This window comes from Paramisgurnus dabryanus, chromosome 12 (assembly GCF_030506205.2).
Source record: "Paramisgurnus dabryanus chromosome 12, PD_genome_1.1, whole genome shotgun sequence".
In the NCBI taxonomy this organism is placed as follows: domain Eukaryota; kingdom Metazoa; phylum Chordata; class Actinopteri; order Cypriniformes; family Cobitidae; genus Paramisgurnus; species Paramisgurnus dabryanus.
The window spans coordinates 3853781-3881148 of record NC_133348.1 but is presented as its reverse complement, the minus strand read 5'-3'; the positions used below and the strand labels follow the sequence as shown (position 1 = coordinate 3881148).

General features: G+C 37.5%; 1 protein-coding gene across 1 annotated transcript in view; it reads left to right on the top strand.

The window, feature by feature from the left end:
* nkain2 (sodium/potassium transporting ATPase interacting 2) overlaps positions 1-27368 on the top strand; it is a 203796-nt gene that overhangs the window by 142410 nt on the left and 34018 nt on the right. The window contains exon 4 of the mRNA XM_065256221.2: positions 5164-5364. Coding sequence (XP_065112293.1) covers positions 5164-5364 — 201 coding nt within the window. The remainder of the gene's footprint in view (positions 1-5163; positions 5365-27368) is intronic.

Sequence of the window (27368 nt, the reverse complement as noted above, 5' to 3'; positions counted from 1 at the left end):
GGCACGATGGATTCTAGAGACATCGTAGAACACGACGCTGAAGTCTCCATCGGCACATCAACCGGCTGTGGATGAGGAGGCTGAGAGCCTGAGGACGAATCCCCCGCTCGGCTCAGCACAGTGATGCGCAGGTCGTCCTTTGAGAGCTTCACAGCCGCACCGTGGCGGCGTTCAGCACTCGCATGACGAGGGTTGCGTTTTTCCCGGAGGAAAGACAACCGTCTGCGCAAATCCACAAGGGACATGTTCTCGCATTGAGAACACTTACCCCCAGCGAACGCTGCCTCTGCGTGCTCGATGCCCAAACACGAAAGACAACGCTCGTGACCGTCCTTCGGACCCATGTATTTGCCGCACCCAAGATCGCACGGACGAAAAGCCATCCTGAAAAGGACGCTGATGTCCGGATATACGAGAGAGTGGCTGCCTTTAACAAGGCACAAAGCTCTCTCGTATCACTCTTTTAGGGAAATTCACTCAGATGCTTAGTTGATGAGCGCACAGGAAGGCAACGCACACACTAAACTCAAAACAATAAACAGATGTAGAGTCGTGGAATTAAGCGAAGCGTCCGCTGTGGTACTGCTAGTCCAACCAACTTCAGCAATCGAATCCCACCAGAGTAGAGTAGCTTCTCAGTAGCAGATACTGCCGGCTTTCGAAGCGATAAAAAGCTAATTTCCCTATTTGCACCTGCTGCTTATATACGCACCTGGCGGGGCGGCGCCAGCATTATGCAAATATCTCAATGCCAAGTTCATTGGCGTTTTAGTAGTATTCGAAGCAGATTGGTCCCTCTAAGCGAGTTCCCAATTCGTCGGTCACGACGTGACGTCGTAGTGACCGACTGAAAGGGAACAAGGGTTACATAAAGTCTTGTTCAAAATAATAGCAGTACAATGTGACTAACCAGAATAATCAAGGTTTTTAGTATATTTTTTATTGCTACGTGGCAAACAAGTTACCAGTAGGTTCAGTAGATTCTCAGAAAACAAACAAGACCCAGCATTCATGATATGCACGCTCTTAAGGCTGTGCAATTGGGCAATTAGTTGAAAGGGGTGTGTTAAAAAAAATAGCAGTGTCTACCTTTGACTGTACAAACTCAAAACTATTTTGTACAAACATTTTTTTTTCTGGGATTTAGCAATCCTGTGAATCACTAAACTAATATTTAGTTGTATGACCACAGTTTTTTAAAACTGCTTGACATCTGTGTGGCATGGAGTCAACCAAATTGTGGCACCTCTCAGCTGTTATTCCACTCCATGATTCTTTAACAATTCATTCACATTTCTTGGTTTTGCTTCAGAAACAGAATTTTTGATATCACCCCACAAGTTCTCAATTGGATTAAGGTCTGGAGATTGGGCTGGCCACTCCATAACATTAATTTTGTTGGTTTGGAACCAAGACTTTGCCCGTTTACTAGTGTGTTTTGGGTCATTGTCTTGTTGAAACAACCATTTCAAGGGCATGTCCTCTTCAGCATAGGGCAACATGACCTCTTCAAGTATTTTAACATATGCAAACTGATCCATGATCCCTGGTATGCGATAAATAGGCCCAACACCATAGTAGGAGAAACATGCCCATATCATGCTCCATGCTTCACTGTGTACTGTGGCTTGAATTCAGAGTTTGGGGGTCGTCTCACAAACTGCCTGTGGCCCTTGGACCCAAAAAGAACAATTTTACTCTCATCAGTCCACAAAATGTTCCTCCATTTCTCTTTAGGCCACTTGATGTGTTCTTTGGCAAATTGTTACCTCTTCTGCACATGCCTTTTTTTAACAGAGGGACTTTGCGGGGGATTCTTGAAAATAGATTAGCTTCACACAGACGTCTTCTAACTGTCACAGTACTTACAGGTAACTCCAGACTGTCTTTGATCATCCTGGAGGTGATCATTGGCTGAGCCTTTGCCATTCTGGTTATTCTTCTATCCATTTTGATGGTTGTCTTTCGTTTTCTTCCACGTCTCTCTGGTTTTGCTCTCCATTTTAAGGCATTGGAGATCATTTTAGCTGAACAGCCTATCATTTTTTGCACCTCTTTATAGGTTTTCCCCCCTCCAATCAACTTTTTAATCAAAGTACGCTGTTCTTCTGAACAATGTCTTGAAAGACCCGTTTTCCTCAGCTTTCAAATGCATGTTCAACAAGTGTTGGCTTCATCCTTAAATAGGGGCCACCTGATTCACACATGTTTCTTCACAAAATTGATGACCTCAGTGATTGAATGCCACACTGCAATTTTTTTGAACACACCCCTTTCAACTAATTCAACTAATTGCCCAATTGCACAGCCTTATACATTGTACTGCTATTATTTTGAACAAGACTGTACATAACCCGAGACGTTTTCTAGAATAGCTTTGAAGTATTTTTATTTACTTGTTTTATTCTTTTCAAAATTAAGGTGTCACACAGTGCTATAGAAAAAACGTTTTTTGGCAGACAAAGACCATTTTGGGGACCTTTACTTTTAAGTGATCAGTAAATAATAATGAAGCCAGGCTGATATGTTTATTTATTTATTTATTTTTTATCTAGAAATTCATTTATTTTAACAGGCTGCGGTCAAAGGTGTAATAAACAGGTGGTTGTACTTTGCATGGTTGCATTTTTAATTAAAGCCCTGACTTTTTTGCATCATAATGGTCTGTCATTTGCCATGTTTCTGCGCACAAACAAGGCTTTGTGCATGTATATGAGGTGTATTGATTTGTGAAAACGGATCAATTCAAGCATTCAGGTTCTTTTTACATGTTTTATTTAGAAACATGAAAACACTAAGGCCCAGTTTCCATTCTGTTGCATGAGATTGTGGAGCATCTTTGTGTGGAGCTACGGAGTCACACACTTTTAGATGGACACTGCAGTCTGAGGTCGGTCAAGTCTGTAACAAAACGTCTGCCGTTGGTGTGCGTTTTGAAATGGATTAAAAGTGTTTTATCACATCATCCACACTGGCTGGGTAAACAGTTGAGCCATTTATGGAGGCTGGCGAGTGATTGATCCTCTACTGGCCTTCAAGAAAACATAATGGAGACTAGGACTCGGGCCACTGAGATGACTCACTCTGCCTCGAAACACAGTGGAGGCAAAAATTGTTTTTTGGGGGGTGAACAGTTCTTTTAAAAAGTGTTATATTGTACACCGTTATATATTCAAGCATGAAAAGCTCAGACCTGAAGCATGGTTTGGAGAAAGTTTGCACATGCACCAAATTTACACGGTCATGCATTTATAGGTTTGAGTTGTTTTTAAGCTTTGAATGTTTCTTAAGACTGATGGGATTTGTTTAAATACAGTATGTTCTCATTGCATGCTTTACCCTCTTGAAGCTGGTGAATAATCCTCGGCTGGTGCAGCTGGCATTCACTTAAATGACTCAGGGTGCTGCGAACACTTAATGCGCCAGCAGGTGGATCATTAAAAAAAAAATGCACAAAAGGAAATATGAGAATTGTGGTTTTGTCCATTGTTTAATTTTGTACTTAATGTCACGGCACATTTAAATGTCTTTGTGTTCGACGAGCCCCTTTTGAGTCCCCAACATTAACATTGTAATGTGCCAGTAAGGCCTGATTAACGATACAATGAAAAATTAGAGAAAAGATCTTTTTGCCATACGATGCAAAGTCTGACTTTAAACAATGGGTGCTACAATGATCATGATGCATCATTATTTTATTATGAACTAATTCAAGATTCATACTTCATTTCTTGAGGTTAGAAGTTGATATGTCTGAAAAGGGAATTTTCTTGCTGTCTTGATTATGAATAAAAGTGGACTGAATTTAGCTTGATTAAAATATTCAGAGGTGCTTGATATTTGACCTACATTGTTAAATAAATTTCATAAGCATGAAAATATAATTGCAATGACTTGTTGCCATAACGACTTGCCAGCACTTGAACATTGAATTTCGGTGTTATTCTGAATATATGAAAAAGCTAAATGCCACCTCCGTCAAAAATTTGATGATGATATTGATCGATTGCTATCAGCACAAATTATACACACATTAAATTCCAGCCTCAGGCCTTTTGGGTGATTATCACGAAATCCAGATTTAGAAGGTGTCCAGCATCAGAATTTTTAGAAAGCCCTTGAAGCCAATTTTTTTTTTACATATAAGATTAAGGTCTGAACTTACTAACTATAACCATTATTTTTAGAGGAGTTTAAAAAAAATTGGAAAAAATCCTGTATAATTATTTAATTTTTTAGATTATCATTATAAAAAATTGTCATTACTGCAACATGATATTACATTAAATATATGCATTTACAAACTCATGTTTCGGAAATGAGAACCTAAAACGTTGTGGTACTATGACAAACAAAATTTCAACTTTTATCTGGAGGAAAAAAATAAGAACTGCTTACCTGGTAGCCATCTTGACGGTCACAGTCAATTATGTCCCTTCCAACAAATGTTAGTTTCTTGAGGGCTTAAACAATGATTGAAAATTGTTGCGGAGGATGAGAAAATTGGTCTTGGACACATTTATATTCCTTATTATTGTCTCTACATTTACCAATGATCACCAAATACCACATGTTTCTTTACTGTAAATGTCTATAGTATTGCACTGAAGCTTTTTATTTTTTTAGAATTTTTATTATAAATATTTCCGTGTCAAAGAACCCAAATCCAGTCATAGACACGTTGCGGTAATGAAAATCTCCCCCTTAAATGTGGAAAAAACAACAAAATTGTTTTGTGTGATGTCATTTGAAATAATGTGCAAAATAGTACATGAAGAGATGTTTGTAACTGTATGCTTCTTATTTTGATACTCTTACTTTGCATATACTTTTTTTAATCAAAATGTTTCATGACACCTCATAAGTCTAATTTGCGAGAATCGCCCTTTTAGAAATAATGCTTCGTTGACAGAATCCGTTAAGTGCCACGACAATTTTTTAGCTAAGACCTGTAAGTGCATGGAAGAAGAACTGATTTTTTTGGTTGATAACTTTGATGTCATTTGACTTTGACTAGTTGGTCTGAACTGCAGTCTAGCATCAAGTATGGCAACAACAGAAACTTAACTATTTAAAGCAAAAAACTTAATTATTCATAATGCAGAAATGTTACCGCAGGTGATGTTTAATAAAGTTTCTCTCTGACTGATTTTTCTCCTGCAGGACACAGACCTGATTATGACCTTTAATATCTCCATGCATCGCTCCTGGTGGATGGAGAACGGCCCAGGGTGCAGGGTGACCCCTGTGACTCCTCCTCCTTCTTGGGCCCCGGAGGACCATCGCTACATCAGCATCGCCGGCTGTCTGCTGGAGTACCAGTATGTGGAGGTGGCTCAAAGCTCCTTACAGATCATCCTGGCTGTGAGTACATTCTAATACCTACAGTATAGTGTTTGCTTGTGTACTGTTACTCAACGATTTAAATGAAGTTATCATCATCATAAATTTGCTTTATTGTACGGCGCAGAAAAACTCACTCTGTTTTGGTTTGCATTGATCGCTGCATTATGCGGTCTAATATTTTTATATAATGACCTGAATTGCACAATTGAATTGTCTTGGGTAACCGCTGCAAGTTTTATCTCTCTCGCACAGACAGGTTCACATTTCGCTAACATTTCAGATGTACTTTGGAGTGAATTTCGTGTGTGTTAGCATTGCTGGGACAGTGTTATCACTTTGCGATCATTTTGTACATAATAAAATAATATCTACTAATTAGTCAATATATTTTATTAGAGCTGCAAGATGCATCAAAATGACCAAGATGTGCGAATTGCAGTGGTTTGCAAGAACTAAATGATTTGAATACTTCATAAAGTTATGAATAGTACGGTTGATGCAGATACCAGAGAGATTGTTGAGAGAGGTGAGAGATAGAGACAGACATGCAATATGAAATGTATGTTGGCTATGTAGGCCTATTTTTTTTTTTTTTTTTTTTTTTTTAAATTGACTTTTCAGTCTCAAAGCATAATCATATTGCATATCAGATATTGCATTGTCTGGAAAGTTATTGCATATTGCATTTCCCCCCCAATATCGTGTAGCCCTGTATTTCACCATAATTTAATCGTTTGGTAAGCAGCCATGTAAAAGTGGGATAATGTTCAGTCAGATGTTTACTATCACAAAATAAACCTCTGCAGAGTGATCCAACACCTGATCATGCCACCAGGGTTTATTTTGCGACCAGCTGACTGTACATTTTATTATAGCTTTTACGAGGCTTTTTAGCAATAAAGCCAGAATGCCCCATTTTAAACAAGCAGAAATACATTAAATCTGCAAACAGAGCACCCAAAAGCTTTTCAGGAGGCAGTATAGAGTCAGTGATTGAAAAACTCAATAGCTTCAGCAATTTCGGGCAATAAGCAGTGCGCTGCATTTGTTTTCATCTATTCAAATCGTAACCAGTTGATTACACCAATTCTGTTAAAGGTAAACAACGGGAAAATGCTACCGGAAACGCTAGAAACATGAGAGGCATTGAGCCGTTTGGCTGGGCTCCAGTGCTGATATCGCTTAAATGAGGGTTGTTAATAGGCCCTTAGGATGCTCCCTTCCTCTGAGTCTTTATTCTTTATCTCTTTCATTACTTGCAACACCTGCTTTTATCTCCCACACCCCACCACCACCACAACCAAACCCCCGTTGCAATCAGCATCTCTAATTCGATAGTGATGTGAAGCCCCTCTAACTTAGAATCACAAAGTCTCTGATTACAAGCCTGTCCCTCTGTTTTCATTTTTAATATAGAAAAAAATCTTATGTAGGAGAAAATGAAATCAAAGTTTGGCCCTGTTCACTCCGTGCCTAAGTATTCCTGATTTTATTGTGCATGATTTATCAGTTTTGAACGTTCATGTTGTTTGTCTACACGAGCTTTAATCATGGTCTTATAATTTTCTCTGCTACTGAAATGATTTATCTTTTCTGTTGACATAACCAAGATCACAGGGAACAAAAATCATGAACAATATTTCCTTACAAACTCAAATATATAAAATTTTTAACAATGGTTTGCAATAATTGAATGATTTAATACTTCGTACACTGGCACATAAATAGTTAAAAAATAGCCGCTTGCTTTACTTTTTTTACATAATCAACATACACATCTCTGCTAAAAATGAACACTTAGGGCGCTATCATACACCCGGCGCAATGCGCGACGCACATGTCTTTTGCTAGTTTCAACTTGGTGCCACGTTGTTTAAATAGCAAATGCATTTCCACCCAATTTGGCGCTCGTGGCCGTTCTGTCTAAAAACGAGGTGTGTTCAGGCGCATTGTTGGCGTGTTGCTATTTTTAGGCAACTAGAATAGACTACGCCACTGACCAACTAAAACCTTGTCTGAAGTCTATGCCACAATATTGTTTTTGTTATTTAATGAGTGTGTTAGAAATATGCGCCTATAAACGGGATGACAATGCGGGTTTGCTTATCACATACATGAATGCGCAGCAGCACAAAAAAGCTTTTAAATATGAAAGATTAAAGGATTGACTGTAAAAGATTATTATTGAGTCTCTTGGACGTAAATGAGGACCGATTATGAGACGTTAGAAGGCACAAAGAGCTCCTTCACCTGTAGCCTGGTAAGTAAATAAATGCTTTGCTTTAAACAAATGCATCTGTTTTTAAATTGATTTATTGTATATGATGACTTTGTACCTGTGGATATGGTGAGATGAGAAACATTTTTAAGTAATGCTTTTTTTAAAAAATCCATGGCGCTGTCCGAGTGCTAAAATGCTTCGGCTCTCCGCACATTTGTAAATTCTTTATCTCTTGTTTGTATTTTTAGAGTACAAATCTTTTCTTGCATATTTGCAAATTATTTTATGAGATTACAATGATTATGTAGGATATCAATACATTTACAGCAATTAAAAGCCTGCTATTTCTTACTTCCATGACTGAAAGAAAACAACTTTTGAAGGTTTCAATACAAATAAAAACAACAATTTTTTTAATTTCTTAGTTTTTTTGTTTACAAATTCCACTTAAATAGGGATAAGGCATCGCACCAAGCGCAACTTGCTTTTAAAGGGGATGAGAGCTGAGACTCTCATTGGTTTATTGCACGTTATGCCCAAAACACACCCATTACTCATTACGAGAACAGGAACAACCCTTTTGGGTCATGTGTTGGTGCATAAACCATTTTCACGTCCTTAAATTAGCAAAAGTGGGTTCGGACACGCCCATTTAGACCGTGCGTTGTGCACTTTAGACAATGCACTTAGATCTTTAAAATAGGGCCCTTAAAGTTTGTTTGTGGGACCAACCGTTATCTTACAATTACACCCAAAGTGACAGGAGTGCAAATGTTACAACTTACCCCATATGTTGGGTTAACTGTAACAAACAGAGGGTTTGTTGTAACACCTGCTAGTTAATTTGGTTAAAAGACAAATAATTCAATATAATTCTGTCTATAAACTAAAGGTGGATATTGTTTATATATCTGCCTATAATAGATGAATGTGTGGATATCTTTTCATCCATGAGCCTTCATCTAACCATCTTTGTAAAAGCATCGATGAATATAAAATAAGATATAGATTTTGAATGGGCTGCACAATTAAGACAAAAAAATCACAGTTGTGAATTTTTTCCCCTGATATTGTATTAACAGTTCATTTTGATGAATAGTATTTACATTGTTTTAATTTCAATATCATTGTATACTGGAGGCTTAGTTGTAACACTGTGTGAAAACTAACCCCGCTGTGTAAAAAATGATTTTAATTCCAGCTATCAGTGACTAGGAGCTGTTTCAAAATAGTGTTATGTTTTAGGTAACAAGACAGAGATTCAAATTATATAAGGTTGGATTTGGTGGCTTACACACCCAACCCAGAAATAAAAAAAAACCTTAAGATGAAGAAATTTACTTTTATGCCTCCAAAACATTCTTTGTTTAATATCTTAACCAAAACAGATCAAAACTTTTCACAAAATCACAGGATATCATCTTCTGACCTTAAGAGAAAATGATTGCTAAGCCCTGTGTAAAGTAGCTGCGTTACAATAACCCTGCGTTAGTTTGTGCCCCGCTCACCCTATGTCTGTGCCTAAATGTTACATGTTAGGGCTTTTTTAAAGGGTATATTATGAATAGTATGTTTTAGGTTGGTGCAGATAGCAGAGAGACTTGTGATAAAGAGAAGCAAATCATGTTGCATATTATATATTGCATTGTCTGGAAAGTTATTCCACAACACCTTTTTAATATCGTGTATCCCTGTGTTTCACTATAATTTAATTGTTTGGTAAACAGTTAAAAACAGGTAAAAAAAGTCGGATAATGTTCAGTCAGGTGTTTACTATCACAAAATTAAACACTTCAGGGTGATACAACACCTGTGTTTAGTGCAATTAGAGATCACACTTCTGATTTATGCCTAAAGATGCAATTTTGTTCTGAAAATGTAGGGTTTTTTTAGATCATGTACATATTTACAGTATTTTCTATTTGTATCCTTGAAAAATGTCATTAAATCTTTGCATGGTTGGGTAAAATATGGACAAACCCAACCGTTGGTTTAGAAAATATCAATATTTGACCCAACAACCCTGCATTTTTAGTGTGTACCCAAATGCTTGAATGAATTTAAATATGTTTCATATATGAGAGCATTTCTGTGCAAGTCAGTTGTAGTGTCTGTGGGTCAGTGACTTTAATGTGACCACCAGAGTCACACAAAAAGCTTTAACACAACTCTGGCAGGTATCGGCTCCAATCGCATTTCTATTTATAGACCTTTCACTCTTGCCACTGACATTCCTGCAGAGATATTATATAGAAAATAGTGGAGAAGAAAGGCAGCCGGTCCTCTGGGTCGGGTGGGAACTTTTAGTGGCTTTGTGGGACTTCCTCTCCAGAAACGAGAGTAGAAGCTATTCTCTTATGGCTGTTAGATCTCTACTGGAGGAAGCTATAGGCAGTTTAACCTCTTGACCCGCACTAATTCATGAGCAGGATGACATCCGTTTTTTAACGCTGCTAACAATATCTATATAGCCTACTGTCTACAAACATTAATTCAATTAACATTACTATACATTGTTTAAAAGGTCTACAGGTTTAGCATCAGTGTATGGTCTCTGTTTTAAGATACAGATGCTCTAGCATCATAAATGTAGTATTTTGTGACAGAAGTCCAGATGACAACATGCAAAATATAAATTGGACTTCTTAACTTTGTGTTGATATAACGATCGCAGGTCGAATCCAGTTTGTTTCTGATGTGTGAATAACCCATGAAAACCGTCTTATAGAATACATCCAATGACCATTTTTGTCCACAAATGCGTATAATCCATGAAATATAGAAATATAGTCTGTTGTTTACATCAGATTTCACATGAACGTCTTGTAATAGAATATAATATACAAGGACTATTTGTGTCGTAACACTGTATATGAGATTACACTTTAGGTTCCGCTAAACACATAAACCCGCGGTCAAACTTTGTTTTTAAAAGTAGACGGGAGTATAATACATAATATCAAGACGAGACACTTAATCCACGAGACGAGACGAAACACGAGATTGGGTTTACGAGAACGAGATGAGACAATATTTTTACACTTTTTAAGAAACCCTCAATGATAAAATAAATGAATAAGAAACTGAAATCACATTATTTTTTTAAAAGAGTCTCGCGGACGCTGTCTTCACTTTCACTTTAGACGGAGAGAAACGCTTATTTTTAGACAAACAATGGTTAAATCCATATTAATATTTAATATATGTCCATTTCTTTACACTAGAAATGATACAGCCACTGTCATTTTTTGAGCAAGAACATGCGGACATTAAATCATGTAACTCTGTGTGAGGGTTTAATCTGCTGAGACTTCACATCTGACACTGATCAACAGACAAACACAACGCGTCTCAGACTTCACACGAGCTCCCAAACGAACATTATTAGAAACCCAAACAAAAAAGCAAACGCAGTAAAAGACAAATATAATGCATGCACTGTAAAAGGGTCAAACAGAAAGCTGCATCCTCCGGAGGTCGCATATGCAGGCTGCATACTTCATCAAGGTTTATTTCAGATCATTAACTGAGCATTACATTCGCAAGTCGTGAGCATATTACAACAAGTTGCGATTAACTAAATAATTAGTAAACTTTATAATTGTTAATATTCTCAAATAAGACAGTGATGAAGTAAATGCAGTTTAAAAATGCGACCTCCGAAGGATGCAGTCTTTTATTTGAGAAACGGCCAGCACCTCCACAAGAAATCTCACATTTCCACAAATCTCCACAAGAAACACATTTAATCTCGCGAGATCTCGTCACACGAGATCTCGTCACACCCCTAGTAATATCCAAACAGCGCTGTCAAATATCGTGACGTCATGAAAGGGCCTTATTCTGTTTCGAAATGACTTTTCCCCTATGTACCAAGTCATTGATTGGTTTTGATGATGAGTGTTTGGCATCATTACTTAGAGGTTCAGCTGGGTTCAGACCTGGGCTTTTAACTTCCAGAACGACTCAATCTTTTTTTTTTTTTACTTTGTGCAAAGGCCATTGTCATGCTGAGATAGAAAAAGGGCTCTGCCCAAACTTCCTATAAAGTGAAGCACACAACAAATCTCTACAATATCATTATATTCTGTATCACTAAGATTTGTTCTCCTGGAAATGACTAAAGTAGTCAAACCTGTTCATTAAAAGGGGGTTAGAATACTTTTGTCAAATATAGTTTAGTACTGATATGCATAAAATTCCTGGTAGACTTTCTTTGCCAGTTATACTCGTAATTGCAGGGCTAAAACCTTCATGTCAGTCTGCCTGGAATACGAGAGAATAGCAAAGCTGCTGAGGGTTTTTTATAATGATTTCATGTAATTAAGCGTGTGTGTTGATGAAACAGATTTGAGTGCCGTGCTGTGTATATGATAATATTGATGCACACCTGCTTCCCGCGGGAATTTCTCTCTTAAGCCCGTAAACGCGAGGGATTTCGCTTTTTTGTTTCACAATTCATTATGCCGTCGAGTCGTTTCTTCTACCAGAAGATACCTTTCCATGCAGGCTCAGCTCTACGCTTTTCTGAGTCAACGTCTTATTTGTGCCGACACCATATGGTGAATATTAAGCTCATTTAGATTTATGATAATTGTATCAGTTGTACATTCACACTGGTTGAAGAATTTCCACCCGTTTTATGGCTGAGAATTTTTCTCTTTTTACAGCTCGTGAGACCTAATGGACTTCCTAATTGGGTTCTTCCTCTAATTTAGATATCTCAGATGGAGGAGAAAGAAATAGATACTGAAATGAGTCAGCTGTTGACTTTGAACAGTACAGAGCTATAAAGTAAACTCTCTGTGATAAAGGTACAAAAGTTGTCACTGTAACGGTACTTAAAAAAAGGTCCTAATACAATATGTATCATTTTGTTAACAGTGTGTACCTTTGAGGTACAACCCCAAATCAGAAAAAGTTGGAGAAATTGTGAGTAAAAAAGGAATGGAATAATTTACAAATAACATAAAGTTTATTTACAATAGAATATATATAACATATCAAATGTTGAAAGTCAGACATTTTGAAATGTCATGCCAAATACTGGCTCAATTTGGATTTTATGAGAGCTACACATTCTCAAAAAGTTGGGACAGGTAAGAGGCCGGAAAAGTTAAATGTACATATAAGGAACAACTAGAGGACCAATTTGCAACTTATTAGGTCAATTGGCAACATGATTGGGTATAAAAAGAGCCTCTCAGAGTGGCAGTGTCTCAAAAGTCAAGATGGGCAGACAATCACCAATTCCCCCAATGCTGCAGTGGAAAATAGTTTTCTGAGATTCTCAGAGAAAAATTGCAAAGTAAAACTGTTGTATTTGCCAATGTTTGGTAACCCATACTTGGAATGTGACCTCTACATTTAACCCATCCCAGTGAGTCGTGAACACAAGCACAGCAAGTCGTGAACACACACATACCCAAAGCAGCGGGCAGCTATCACTGCAGCGCCCGGGGAGGAATTGGGGTTAAGGTGCTTTGCTCAAGGGCACCTCAGTCGCAACCTGCCGGACTACCAATGCAACATACATACATAATTGTAAATACATCTTTATGCGAAAGTGAAATTTGACCTCTATAGGAGACTTCTGGAGTCTCTTTCTCAAGAAGAAACCAGGAAATAGAAAAAAATCTATTTAATCTCATTGTTGCTAGGAGAAGCATGTATTAAAGTTATTTCAGTTTCCTGTGGGAAGTGTCTCTGGTGCATGCTGGGAAAGCATCAAAGCCCACTTTCATGTACAGCTTAAGAAATATGATAAGGGTCTGTCAGATATGTAGGAAACTGTTGAAGTTACTGCATGTTCAATAATGCTTAGTCTTCTAATAGCAGGAACTGTTAGGGCGAACACACAGTGCCAGAATCAATATGGAAATGATTGAATTAAGCTCTCTCTGAAGCATTAAGAGGGACAAGACATATGTATGTGTCAACAGTACTGCTGAGCAGAGTCTCACCGTCGACCGCTCAAGCTTTTCCTCTCACTTCACGGTTACGCTCAGAGGGTGTAAAACAATATCAAGACCTGAATTTTATTGCTAGCATTTTGTTCGTGGTCTCCCTACAGTGCTTTATCGTTTGGGCTGTTCCAAGTTGAAATACAGAATCCTGGTTATTGATCCAGGTTCTCCTGGCAGATATTATTGCAAAATCAAAGCTGTTCAAAGTTATGAAAGGGTTAATACCAAACCCTGTTGTTTTCTTTTGGAGATTTAACTACAGTACAAACTCTACCACTGTGTTTTTGTAAATCTCAGTGATAGAGCATTGCATTAAAGCAACACTATGTAGTTTTTTTACCTTTAAATAATGTCTCTAAAATTATTTCAGTGATAGAACAACTTTTAACTGGACAAATTGTACTGTTGCTGCAACCTGAGCAGCCTCCTAGCTGCTACAAGCACACTCTGAAAGTGTCGGTGGAGGGTAGGAAACACAGCCCCGCCCCTCCCCTGCCTGCAGAAGAGTGTCTGATACCAGGCACTGTTGCACTTTTCAACCACATGGGGGAGCTGTAAGTCATTTTTACATGGAAACTACATAGTGTTGCTTTAACAGCACAAATCAAACGGATTAAAAAGTAAACCTTGTAAAGCACTCCAATTTGCTTTGTAAAAGCATCTGCCAAATGCATAAATGCAATTTAAATATGCATTCAAATAGCGCAACATTCAATAAAGAAGGATGTCTTATTGCTATACTGTATATGGCCCTGTTAATTTAGCGATTTCCTGACGTAGTCATCTTAGACATAATTTTATATAGACATGTTTTTGTAACTTTAGACATTAACTGTAAGTAACTTACAACTATGTCAATTAACCCTAATAGTCTACTAAAGTACTATTCGCACAGAATTAGTATTATCGGGGGACCTTGTGTGATTTAGGAATTACCCCCTACAAATGAGTTTCGTGTTGCCCATTTGCACCGGATAAGCTCAGCCTGTGATTTTACATAAATTTACTGATTTGTGTCACGGATATTATCTTAAGGCTTTGCACAACCACTTGTCCTATACATGTAACGCCACAACACGCTGTGAAAGGTACCTTTGCCATGTTAAATCAGCCACGTCACAAAGCCGGTCTGTCGAGCATCAGTGAATTCTATTTTAGAAACAAGATCTCAAATAATGACACATTCTGCACATTCTGAATATTAATCATCAAACGTGAATGAGGAGAGGCTGATAAAAAGTTAAAAAAAATCAGAAATATCCCTCAAGTTTCACAAGGAAAGCTATAAAAAGGGAAGGGGTGCATCTCTGTATGTGTGCTCCTCAGCTGCAGTGCGAGAGGTGCAGAAACAGAAAAAAAAGAAATTTAAAGGTGCACAGGTAACAAAAGTCTTGAAAATTCTACCCAGTCTCATCCAGATGCGTATTAATAGCACGAAGTGTGAAAATCTTGCAAAACATTCACCAAATTCCCAATTTGGCATGCATATGATACACCAGTCCTTTTCATTTACTTAAACGGCGCATCTTTTTTAAATTGGTTTCTCAATTTTTTTCTGTTTTTTAAGCCATTTTCGCTTGGGTTTAGATTTGAGTTTCGCTTAAGGTTTAGTTATTTAATATACAGGTTTCTCCATGTTTTTGTCTATATTAAAGCCATGGTCGCTTGGAGTGGGGGTTAAAATTGGGGTTTGGGTTAGGATGTAATTTTTATATTAAAAAAGTTGTTCTTACCCTAAGCCCAAGCGAAAATGGTAAAAAATAGCACAAAAAAGAGTCCAATAAATAAAACGACAAAAAAGATGCGCCGTTTAAGGGAATGGGAAAGACTGGCATATCTGGAGTACCTGATACTCTAATGAAAGTTAGTTAATATGTAATTGCAAATTAATGAGAATAAATTGACAAAACATGCAAAGTTACTTATGTTGTTTAGTAGAATTAGTAGTCTAAAGTGGACTATTAAAAAAGTGTAACCCATATTTGTAAACATCTTTCTGTTTTTTGTATTTCACATGTTTTTGATCAATGGTCATAAAATTTACACATTTTTGTGTTTCTGTCTTTTTGCAAACGTCATTTAGAAGACGCTTTTTTCCAGAGCGACTTAAGGTCGATTTATACTTCTGCGTTGGATCTATAGCTGTGCATAGCCTGACTCACACCTCTCCAAAAATGTCAATTCTTTGCGAACTGCAAGCGCTTTGATTGGTCTGCTAGAACCCCTCCCTCAAGTAAAAAAAATCTACGTTGCATTTCCTCATACACATTTCCATTTGCGTCGGTAAAAACAAGATGGGCCAAGTTGAGGAGCGATATTTAACTCGTTCCCCACCAGCCACTTTTTTGAAAAGTTGCCCTCCAGCATTTTTTGTAATTTCACAAGTTTCACAAAATGCCTTCCAGGAAAATTTTCTTCTAAAAATATAGAAACATACAAATAAATCAAATAAAAAAAACATACCCTCTGCTTTCTTCTTCCTCCTTTATTTCTTTACACAATTCCAGAATCTACGGCTATATTCATGACGCGAACCAGTTAATCCATACACAAGTTTTATTCAGACAAGTTGATCCATACACAGGTTGGGGAAAGAACAATTTGGTATCTGTGGGACGAAACCGGAGTACCCAGATTAAACCCATGCTGACACAGGGAGACCCTCTGATTTTAAACAAACAATAAACAAATTTCATCCTATCTATATTTTTTCTTTGTTTATAAACTCGTAAATATGGGTATTTTTCATTAAAAATACACTTTTTTAGCAAAAAGCTGAAATTATTGCATTTTTGTAAAGGAATTTTGATAGAGATCAGATTCAGAACGATTATCAAAACGTACACAGAGTTTAAAATTAGTAAATAACGTTTTGGCTTCCAGGTATTGCCGATTAACATAAAAACACTTATTTTATGCAAATGTTTTCTCTTAATTGACGAGATTACTCGTCAATGGCGGGGAAAGAGTTAACAACTCTTACAGCATTTGCCTTGATGCTCTGTACACTAAGACACAGAAGTATAAATAAAAAGTGACGCGTAGGTTCTACGCAAACAATCGACCGATTTTGTTTAAAGGGATAGTTCACCCAAAACTGAATAGGGCTCATGATCGGTTTGGTTACAAACATTCCTCAAAATATTTTCTTCGTGTTCATCAGAACAAAGGAATTTATAAAGGTTTGTAACAACATGAGAGTGAGAAAATAAAGACACCATTTTCATTTTTGGGTGAACTATCCCTTTAATAAGGGAGAGATGCGTCAGGGTCTTGTTCACCCTGTCAGGTTTTATTTTGTAATAATGATCACCTCTCTCTGTACATTATTGCTTACATAATAGTTGTTTTTCAATTATTTAATATATAGCAGTAATTATCCAATCAAATTGTTGCTGTGGAGCGTGACTACGATTAAATAAATGTTACTACTAAATTGGTTTGTAAAAGATTCAAAAGCATTTAGCAGATTTCTTTGATCAGGCGTTAATTCATTTTGCCAATTATTTACATTCATAATGTGCGTTATTTATAGGCATCTTTGTTTGGCGACAACATAAAAAAAAAGAATGAAACACAAACGTGTCAGCGTCCTTCATGACATGTTTCTTTATATTTCAGATCCTTCCCAAATACACAGGGATTGTCTGAATGCACAGACTACATTTTCAGTCATTCTCTCAAGCTCCCAGATACATAATCATTGTCTTTGTTCCCAACAAATGAATGATGGGGTAGAAAAATGACTTGTTAGTTATTTTCCTTATAAAATGAATAAGTGGTTCTTTGATCAGTTAACTATGGAGACAACTACACTGTTTCTCTCTCGTCTCACCCCCTTTCATTTCGTCTAGCAGAAAAGAACACAGATGATCAGCTTTCGTTTGTCTTTTCCATCATTTAAACACAGTTTTTAGACGACACACAAAGTATAATTTCTTATCTCATATTTATTAATGAAAATAACCTAGGGGTTAATTCGATTCAGTAATATGGAGATGGATGAGGCTCGTTGAGAAGGCGTCGATGTGAACCACAGTAATGACGGCTAGATCCTTTCTTCCTTCGCTCTCGCAGACGCGCACATAATTATGTGGATTACACAGGAGGCATCTGGGAAACCGTCCTGTCACTATAGCCAGACGGTTCGAGTTTTCCGAACGGCACCCGCGGTAAGCTCGGAGACGCATCTTCGGGCCCATTGTTTTTCCCCAGTCAGAGCATCAGCGATGCACCTTCAGTTAATGAGGTTCCTCTCCCAGTCGAATGGATGCGAAGCCTTCGACCATTCATTTACAAGCAGCTCAGACATTAGTAAGCCTGCATGCATCATTACACAGTAAGAGAGCGTCAGTCTGAAAGTAATTAAGTCGAGTCGTGTGATAATAAAAGACTCACGGCCAGAGCTAATATCGGAATCGTACAACGATCTTTCCGCGATAATCCCTTAGTCTTTCTCTCTTTATCTTTTATATTTTTGTCTTTTCACACTGTCTACATTCTCGGTCTACATGTGATTTTGGGCTGAGTGCTAAGCAATCTCATAAAACTGTAATCCTCAACAGCTGGGTAGATGACTCCAGGGTTGGCTTTGAATAACTCTTTTTACGACCTCTTAACTCAGAGGCACTACAGAATAAATGGAAACAGCATACAAATGGAGCGAATGGAGAATACATAAAGTTGCACAACCAACACAATCTCATGCCATTATGTGCCTATTTTGTAAGATGGCCAATTTGCATGCATTTGTACAATGTCATTTGTGTATTTTAGTATGATCTACTTTCGCTCCTGTTACTGTATGTTTGGGTTAGGGGTGGGGTAGTCTCAGGTAGTCTCATGCTGGAGGGACCGCCCAAGAGGCCATATGATTGACACATTAAGCAACCTAGCACGTTTTGCTTTCGCACGTCATATTTAGTGGCGAGCAAATGTCTCTACAATAACAGACCGTGTAAATACTGGTCGTTTCTGAAATTCGTCTGAAGGCCGTCATGAACATCTCTGAAGTTCATAACAACAATGGTAATTCCAAACACGTTAAAATATTTCTTAACTGATTACGTCAAGCAAAACTCTAGGACTTAATGCTGTGAACCTCGCATACTTTTTGGTTTTGTATTGGTTCCAGGTGGACCGTTAAAGAACATGACACACACGTCTTCCGGGAATCCTGTATAAATCAACCAAAAAGAGGACGACGGCCATTTACTTAACGGAATTAAATTAATTAATTAAACTGAATAAAAATTAATCAAATTAAAAATAAAAGGTTAAACAAGCCAAAGAAAAATTTAAATGAAATAAAAATAAATAATAATAAAAAATAAAAGTAAGTTAAATACATAATTTTTTTATAAATAAATAAATAGACAATAAAACATAAATTAATAAAATTAAAAAGTAAAAATGTTAATGAAATATGAATGAATTTTATTTTATTAATGAATACAATTAAAAATTAAAAGTAAAAGATTAATCAAGCCAAAGAAAAATTAAAATTAAATAAATAATAATGAAAAATAAAAGTAAGTTAAATACATAAAAAATTAAATAAATAGACAATAAAACATAAATTAATAAAATTAAAAAGTAAAAATGTTAATGAAATATGAATGAATTTTATTTTATTAATGAATACAATTAAAAATTAAAAGTAAAAGATTAATCAAGCCAAAGAATAATTAAAATTAAATAAATAATAATAAAAAATAAAAGTAAGTTAAATACATAAAAAAATACATAAATGGACAATAAAACATAAATTAATAAAATTAAAAAGTAAAAAATGTTAATGAAATATTAATAAATTTTATTTTATTAATGAATACAATTAAAAGTAAAAGTAAAAGATTAATCAAGCCAAAGAATAATTAAAATTAAATAAATGATAATGAAAAATAAAAGTAAGTTAAATGCATAAATAATTAAAAAAAAAAAATAGATAATAAAACATATAACCCATTATATAAATCCTAAAAGAACAAATAAACAAAAAGACAAAGGGCATGACCTCTGAGGTTGAGACTAGGGGTGGGGTTTCATTTGTGCATTTTTCGGATAATCGTATGCTTTTGTATAATTCACATCATAGAAATAGACTATTGGTGCTTGGCAACATTTGCAAAATCCAGGCATGAATTAAAAAAGGATCATGACACAACTCAGACGCACTGTCACCTGAGCGAAAGAGCTGACAGTTATTCTCCATTCCTGATTTAACTGTTGTTTGCACTATTGCGTGACAGCGTTTTAACTTATATAGCCGTTTAATGACCATTAATCATATAAAAAATGATTAATCAGAGGAAGGGATATAAAGACCAGAGGGGGGATAATCCCCCCATCCACCCCAGCGAATCGCACCCTGGTTTTAATCAGATTGTGATGTGTTGAGAGTCGAGGTTTGGTTCATTTCAGCCTCAGACCTTTGTTTGAACATTGGAAACACTTCAGGACTTTAAATTCTGCAGGATTTCTCTTAGAAGTCTTTGGCGTTATTTATCAGTCCACCTTGAAACAAAGCTGAACTGTGATTGGTTGCCTTCCTTGTCAGTCAGATGACCACTTAGGTGGTCCATGGCCAATAAAAGCTGTTATGGAGTCCAGACCTTCTGCTATCAGTCTTTGTTTGTGACTCTTTTGGCTAGTTAACATGGGTCAGTTAGCGCCTGCAGGTAAATGTCATTACTTCACTGTATATTTCCTTATCGGCGACTATAAGTAGCGTTAAAATAATGCATTAAAATAGTGCATTAAAATAAACATATTTCTGCAATTTCTTTTGTACACCTCACCCCCAACTCAAACCAATTTTGAAAGTCCTTACCAAGGGAGAGTGTGTTTATTTGCTTAGGTGCTTTGGATGAAACGGATACACTTGTACGCATTCCAGTGGCAGGCTATTTGAGAAGTGCATTGTGGGAAAGGTTGCAGCAAAGAGAAGAGAGGGGAGAAGAGCGCTGATGGTGGGATAACACTTCTCATCTGTGATTAATGCTCTTCCCTTCACCTCCTGCCCCATGCACTCGTGAGGTCCGTGGTGTTGCTATCCAACATTGTCTACAGAGCCCGGCGGACGTTCTCACATCTGTTTGTGTCGTGCGCAGAAAATACGAGTCACCTGAAACAAAACCTTTGCCATACAAAAAGCAACTGTACTGAAAAGGCGTGCGTTTATCTGACATTCAAAATTCCTCTACGGATATCTTTACTGAGGTTCGGCCCAATGGCTGGCTGATATTTATTTTTGAGAGGACACCTCTGGGGCGTTTGAGGAAATTGTTCCTGGGCAGATTTCTCCTTCTCTGAGCTCTCTCTCTCTCTCTCTCTCTCTCTCTCTCTCTCTCTCTCTCTCTCTCTCTCTCTCTCTCTCTCTCTCTCTCTCTCTCTCTCTCTCTCTCTCTCTCTCTTTGCATGGGTGCATTAGCAAATGAGCTGTATAGGGTAGCAGTTATGTCATACAGCCGTGGGATTTGCTTGACCATGAACAGTCTTTCTAACCACTGACTGGACTTTTGTATAAAGGTGCCGTAGAACGGATCATTTTTGCACTTAAAAAAGCCACATACGTAGATATTAAAGAACAATTTACCATATTATTTCAGTGCATTCTTTGGCACCTTTAACTTTTGAATATATTAGTACTTAGACATAATTTTATATTTATGCATTTGCCAGACACTTTTATCCAAACTTTTATCTATACATTTTATCAGTATGCTAATGCAATTCTCTACTATTTGAGCTACAGGAACATATACTTTCTCATATCAATCACCTATGATACGTTTCAGTCCCTCACCTCGATCTTATCCCATGTGCTGTTTTAAATATTAAATGCCATTCATTTTACAGCAACTGCTGGTAATGATGGTGAGAGGCTTCGTTGAGAATTTCACATGATATTCTCAGCTGTGTGGGCACTGTCTGTCCCGTCCCTGTAGCTTACCTTCACCACAGCCGTCACAGCTGTACGATGTGACATATGCTAACAGAAATCTCCCTCTCGATGTCAACACCCAGTCTTTGTTCCCATGCGCTGGGCTCTAACAGGCCCCTGCCGGTGGTCTTTTGACAGCTGGTGGAATCTGAGTCACCGCTTTTTGCATTATGCTGGTTGCAACATGCGTTGATCTCAACAGGCAGCCGTAGCCACCAGTCAGGTTAATAAATGCGAAACCCTTTGTTTTTTCAACAAAGAGTATGATAATAATTTGTATCTATTTATACAAAAAAAATGGAATTAGCAAAAATCCATACAAACTACTGTCAAGGTAATGTTAAGAAAAATGTAACAGCGAAATTAATGAGTTTGCTCGATAAAACAATAAATGAGTTTGCTCGATGCAAGAATGTTCCCAAATTCTCCTACCTCTGCCAAAAACGGTTTGTATATTTGCCTTATTAATAGTCCCACTTCTGAGTTTTATGTACCCTCTTCCATATTAAGCCTGTTGGTTAAGCGCTAAAATTTGCATAACCCGATGTGCTAACAATTCTCCCTGTGCTCTGTTGCTAAGATGCACAGCGGGACTCGGTCTACTCGCTCAATTTCCCCAGCGCTTCTCTTCAGCGTTCCCCAGATGATTGCTTGGGATTCCTGTCTCAGACATTCATTTCAACATCTGAACCCGTTTGTGTCTCGCCTTGAACCGTTCGTTCTGACTGCAGTTCTGAGACGTTTGTGAGAATGATAAGGAAAGGAAGGGACGTTGAGTGGCAGCTTTGTGAGGAAAAATGGATGGGGATAAAACAAGGAATTAAATTGAATGAAATCATTGCAGGAGGTGTATAAGGATTATGGCAGAAAACCACATTTTTCAAAGTCATATTAAGGGAGGATTAACATGGCAGCTTTTTGCATGTGGTGTTTTTTTTACATTTTCTAAATATAAACCTCAATTTAAAAGGCGACACTTGATGGTTGCAGGATGATTAATGTAGTTGTGACCTTAGACACATTAGGACAACATATTTATTTAACTTTGTTATTTGTATTGTGAATTAGGCTACAAAGGTGCTGTTTTTTGCATTTTCGATCGCTTGTGTCCTGATGGAGAAATGACGGGTTTAACTCAATGATAAGTATTTCCGTAATACTGCTATTGTCCACCAGGTGGTCTTACACAACTTATAAAACCCAGAAGTATCGCCGTAGGGCAAACAGCTGTATTTCCGTGTATGTTTTGAGGATCGTTCTGAATCTGATCTCTATCAAATGTCCTTCACAAAAAATTATCTCAGCTTTTTGCTCAAAAAATTTATGTTTTTGAAGAAACCTATATTTGGGAGGTGATAAAAGAGAACTAATGAAGGTACGTTTTGTTTTAAAGCATCAATATTTTCCATGAAGTCATTGGAGGAACGAGCGAGTCAGATGATGTCACGATATTTGACAGCGCTGTTTGGATATTATGTATTATACTCCCGCCTACTTTTAAAAACAAAGTTTGACCGCAGGTTTATGTGTTAGCGGAACCTAAAGTGTAATCTCATATACAGTGTGTTACGACGTAAATAGTCCTCAGATTGTATATTATCTTCTATTACAAGACGTTCATGCGAAATCAGATCTAAACAACAGACTATATATCTATATTTCACGAATTATACACATTTGTGGACAAAAATGGTCATTTGATGCATTCTATTAGACAGTTTTCATGGATTATTCACACATCTGAAGAAGTCCCGTTTATATTTTGCATGTTGTCACAAAATACTACATTTATTATGCTAGAGTCCATACACTGATGCTAAACCCATAGACCTTTTAAACGATGAATAGACGGTTTCAGCAGTAACAACATAAACAAGCAGCTGTTGTGGTCCGCGAATAACTTCCAGTAAACTCTGCTAAGAATAAATAACAACAAAGTTCTTTAAAGTCGCAATGAAATTGAAATGGAAAAACTATATATGTATTTTTAATAGTGTGGTATTATTAACAAATGACTTATCTGTGAGCTTCATTATTTTTTAAAAATTCGTGTGTGCTCATAATCTTTAATCAAAAATGCAAATCTCCTCCCCTCCTCAAAACGATCTCTCTTCACTTCGGGTCAAAAGTATGGCAGGTGGGCGGGGTCCGGGAGAAGATCGCAGTGATTAGCAATTAGCAACACGACCCAACTTCAAACGATCCAATCAGATCTCGATGGACAAATTCAAATCCAGCCCTGCCTTATTTCATCTCAAAAGCCGTTTCATTCGGATATACGTCACCACGGGGAAAATAAGGCAATCGCTACTTCCGTTTCATGGCGACTTTAAAGGTAGTTTATTTATATAAAAAGCAAAAAACAACACATAGATTACCTAGGAAACCAAAACATTTGTTATTGTCGACGAGGCATTTGTTCAAGAGTTCAGTTTAGCAACTAGTCAGACCATAAAAAAAAAAAACGGAATTAAAGTTCAGATCCAGACGTGTATCGCGTCAGCACGCATGCGTCCGATGAAACCGTCTAAAGTAATGTTAATATTATTAATGTTTGTAGACAGTAGGCTATATAGATATTGTTAGCACCGTTAGAAAAACAGACATCATCCCGCCCATGAATAAGTGCACGTCGAGAGTTTAAAGAAGAACATTTTCTAAAAATCTGAAAAACTTTTGAGAAAATCATAAAAAATGCTGCCGCTGGCTGGCAACTTTAAAAAAACGCTGGCGGGGAAAAAAGTTAAATTTGCTTGCACTATATTATGTCGCTGCATGTGTTCATGGTGATCGGTGGTGATGGCGCAGTGGATAAGATACTCGCCTTTGGTGTGAGAGACCCGGGTTTGAATCCCCTAGTTGCTCCAGAGGCGTGCGACCTCTGACATATATAGCAATTGTAAGTCGCTTTGGATAAAAGCGTCAGCTAAATGTAAATGTTCACTGCTTGTGTTGTTAGTAAACATGATGCACAGCATTTTGTACATTATGTACATGTATGTGTTCGCAAAATGAAACAAAAATGAAAAAGGCAGAGAGCATCTGGTTTAGTTTTATCAATGAAAGCCTAAAGAATGCACTGAACACTGTGGGTTGGCGCTTGAAGTCAGGTTCGATGTAAAAACATTGTGCTTGTAACAGTACATTATATCAATAGGCGGAGATTAGGCTGTTTTTTGAACACATTCGACAACATGCGCATCTACATCACAAAAGCAGTCAGGTCAAATGCATTTTTGACTAACTCTGTATGTGGTAGAAAGTGGATGAACTTTTAAACTTTCAAACCCCGTTTACACCTGTGTTTAGCGTTGTCCACTTGTGATCCGAACGACAAAAAAACGTATCTTAATACCAGGTGTAAACAGCCTCAAAAGTTGATCTCCATCAAATCCAAAGTTTCACTCTCATTTTTGATATCAGAACTCTAAACCTCTTACTAAAACACTAAAGCCATTCGTCCTTGTACAGTAGTGACCGTCCCTTTGCATATATATTGAAAACAATAACAGCAGACAGAACTTATAAGCTGTCAGTCCTTGAACGATTTATGAAACGCCTAGAGAAGAAAAGGTAACTGTTCTGATAAAACATAACACCCAGAGGAAAGAAGAAAATCAATTGACCTCATTACATGCTTATCCCTCAAGACCGGCTTGAAAAACCTGTCGCCACAGCCAATTGCATCTCGGGTCTTAATTTGGTGGCGAGTCTTGCTCCGAGCCTTGGCAGATGCCAGTTCAGCAAGCGATTGCCGCAAGCTCTCGCAAATGTCAACAGTGGGCATAACTCCCAGCTGATCTTATTCAAAGTCTATTTTTGTTTCTTTTCATCCATTTGTTGAACCCCTTCAGTTCTTTTATGTCTTGCTTTTTTAACCATCACTCTTTTGGAGTGAGTAACGTCAAGGGTCACGGTTGAGTGACAGAAGGTCTGATATTGTCAGCGTGGCTGACGCGGCCAAGCATTTCATCTGATAAAACACCGACCGGGGTTTGAATGGCAGAACCCTGTTACTCTGCACAAGTAGAAAGTCGACAAGAGATGGTTTATGACAAAAAAAAACGGTTTGGCAAGATGAGAAATTCAAAAATATTTTTTTAAAAAACTACGCATCAGGTTTATTTCAATCCACATGGTGTATTTATGTTAATTTTATGCAATAAAAAATTACATTTGCACCATTTTTATGAAAGTTAAGACTGAATGAAAACTGAAAAAAAAAATTTTTTTTTTTAGTTTGCGTGCATAATGACATAGGGAGATTATTTTTACCAATCCCCGCTCTCTCAAAACAAACATGATATTTATTAGAATAGCTTGCAGGATGTTTTGAATGTACTGCATTGGTGCGCATTCAAAAAACCAGGCCTTAAGTCCTTTTCACCAATTTCACTGGCCCTGACATGCGGCATCAAACCATCCATACGCCTGCGGGTTTCAGGTTTAAATTCTTATATATCTGTCTCTGTGTTTGTCAGTATAAAACCTTTCACTTAACCGGTTACGCTCTGGCAGGAACGGAAATATCTCTGGTGTGTTATAAAATTGCCATTACTGATGGAGGTCACAGAAGCAATTATCCAAGAGTCATTGAGGCTTTGCTTCGAGCACCGCCTGACCTCTCGATCTCAGCTGGACGTCTGCCCACCACCCATTTCTCTCCTACTACAATACGAGCACTGACACGTGCGTCAGAGGGCCAAAAGGGCCGCCAAGCACGATGTCGTACGTCTCACTTTTTGCAGATTTTCCCTTCTGCTTCCCTCGGCGGCCTGAATAAGACTTACAGTATAAGTCCGGCGTTATGATTTGTGTTTATTGAGTACAAAGGTCGCAACGCGGCAGCATCGCTCTGAAAATGCAGAGATAGTTGGCAGTTTTTGGCAGGCAGTGTGCAAAGCAGGTACTCAAACAATATTTTGTCAAGATCGATGAGATGTCTGAATTCATTACTGTAAACAAAGAACAATTATGCTCTTTATTGGAGAGTCGCTTTCAGCAGACGATCAATCCAGCACGGTAAAGCTCAGGGCCGTGATGTGAAATAAAATCAAGAGAAGTAGACGCATCCTTAAATTAACACCATGGTTAAATGCATGTCACCATGTCACATGGAGACCACAAATAAATGCATGCAAGCATAAAAAGTGCTTTGAAAATATAAATGGTACAGGTGGTCTCTCGTGCATGGATGTTCATGTATAGCTCAACTGGTAGCATTGTGTTAGCAGTGCAAAAGGTTTTGGGTTTGAACCCCAAACACATACAGGGCCCTATCTTGCACCCAGCGCAGTTGACTTTGTCAGTGACGCATGTATCATTCGTATTTTGCACCGGTGCACAGCGGGTTTTTCCCTCCACAGACGCACGTCGGCAAACTAGGGAATGAACTTGTGCTCGCTGGACGGTTCAGCGCAAAAAAGGAAGCGTGTTGCGGCGCAAACCATCACTGATGCTATTTTGCAGTTTCAAAAAACAATTGCGCCACTGACCAGAAAAAACTAGTCTAAAGTCAGTGGCGCGTTGCGCGTTGTTCATTATGCTATTTTAAGGGCGTATGATTGACCTCAATGTATAGCGTGCACAACGCGCACACACTTTGCTTATCTAATCTACACAGATGCAACAGTTATTTTTGCAAATCATAAATTGTTACAATAAAAAATATTTAACACATGAGATAAGGGGAATCATTGTGGTGAGCATTGTGGTGATAGTTTTTATTTATTGTGTGGCTGCGTTAAAAAATTCTCATGCAAATAACTATTAAAATATTTTCATAAGTTTGTTGTGTGGCTGTTTTACGTTTATTTTATGTAAATAATAATTTAAATGTTTTCATAAGAAACCTTAATGTATGCGAACTTGATTTGTAAGTGTACTTTGG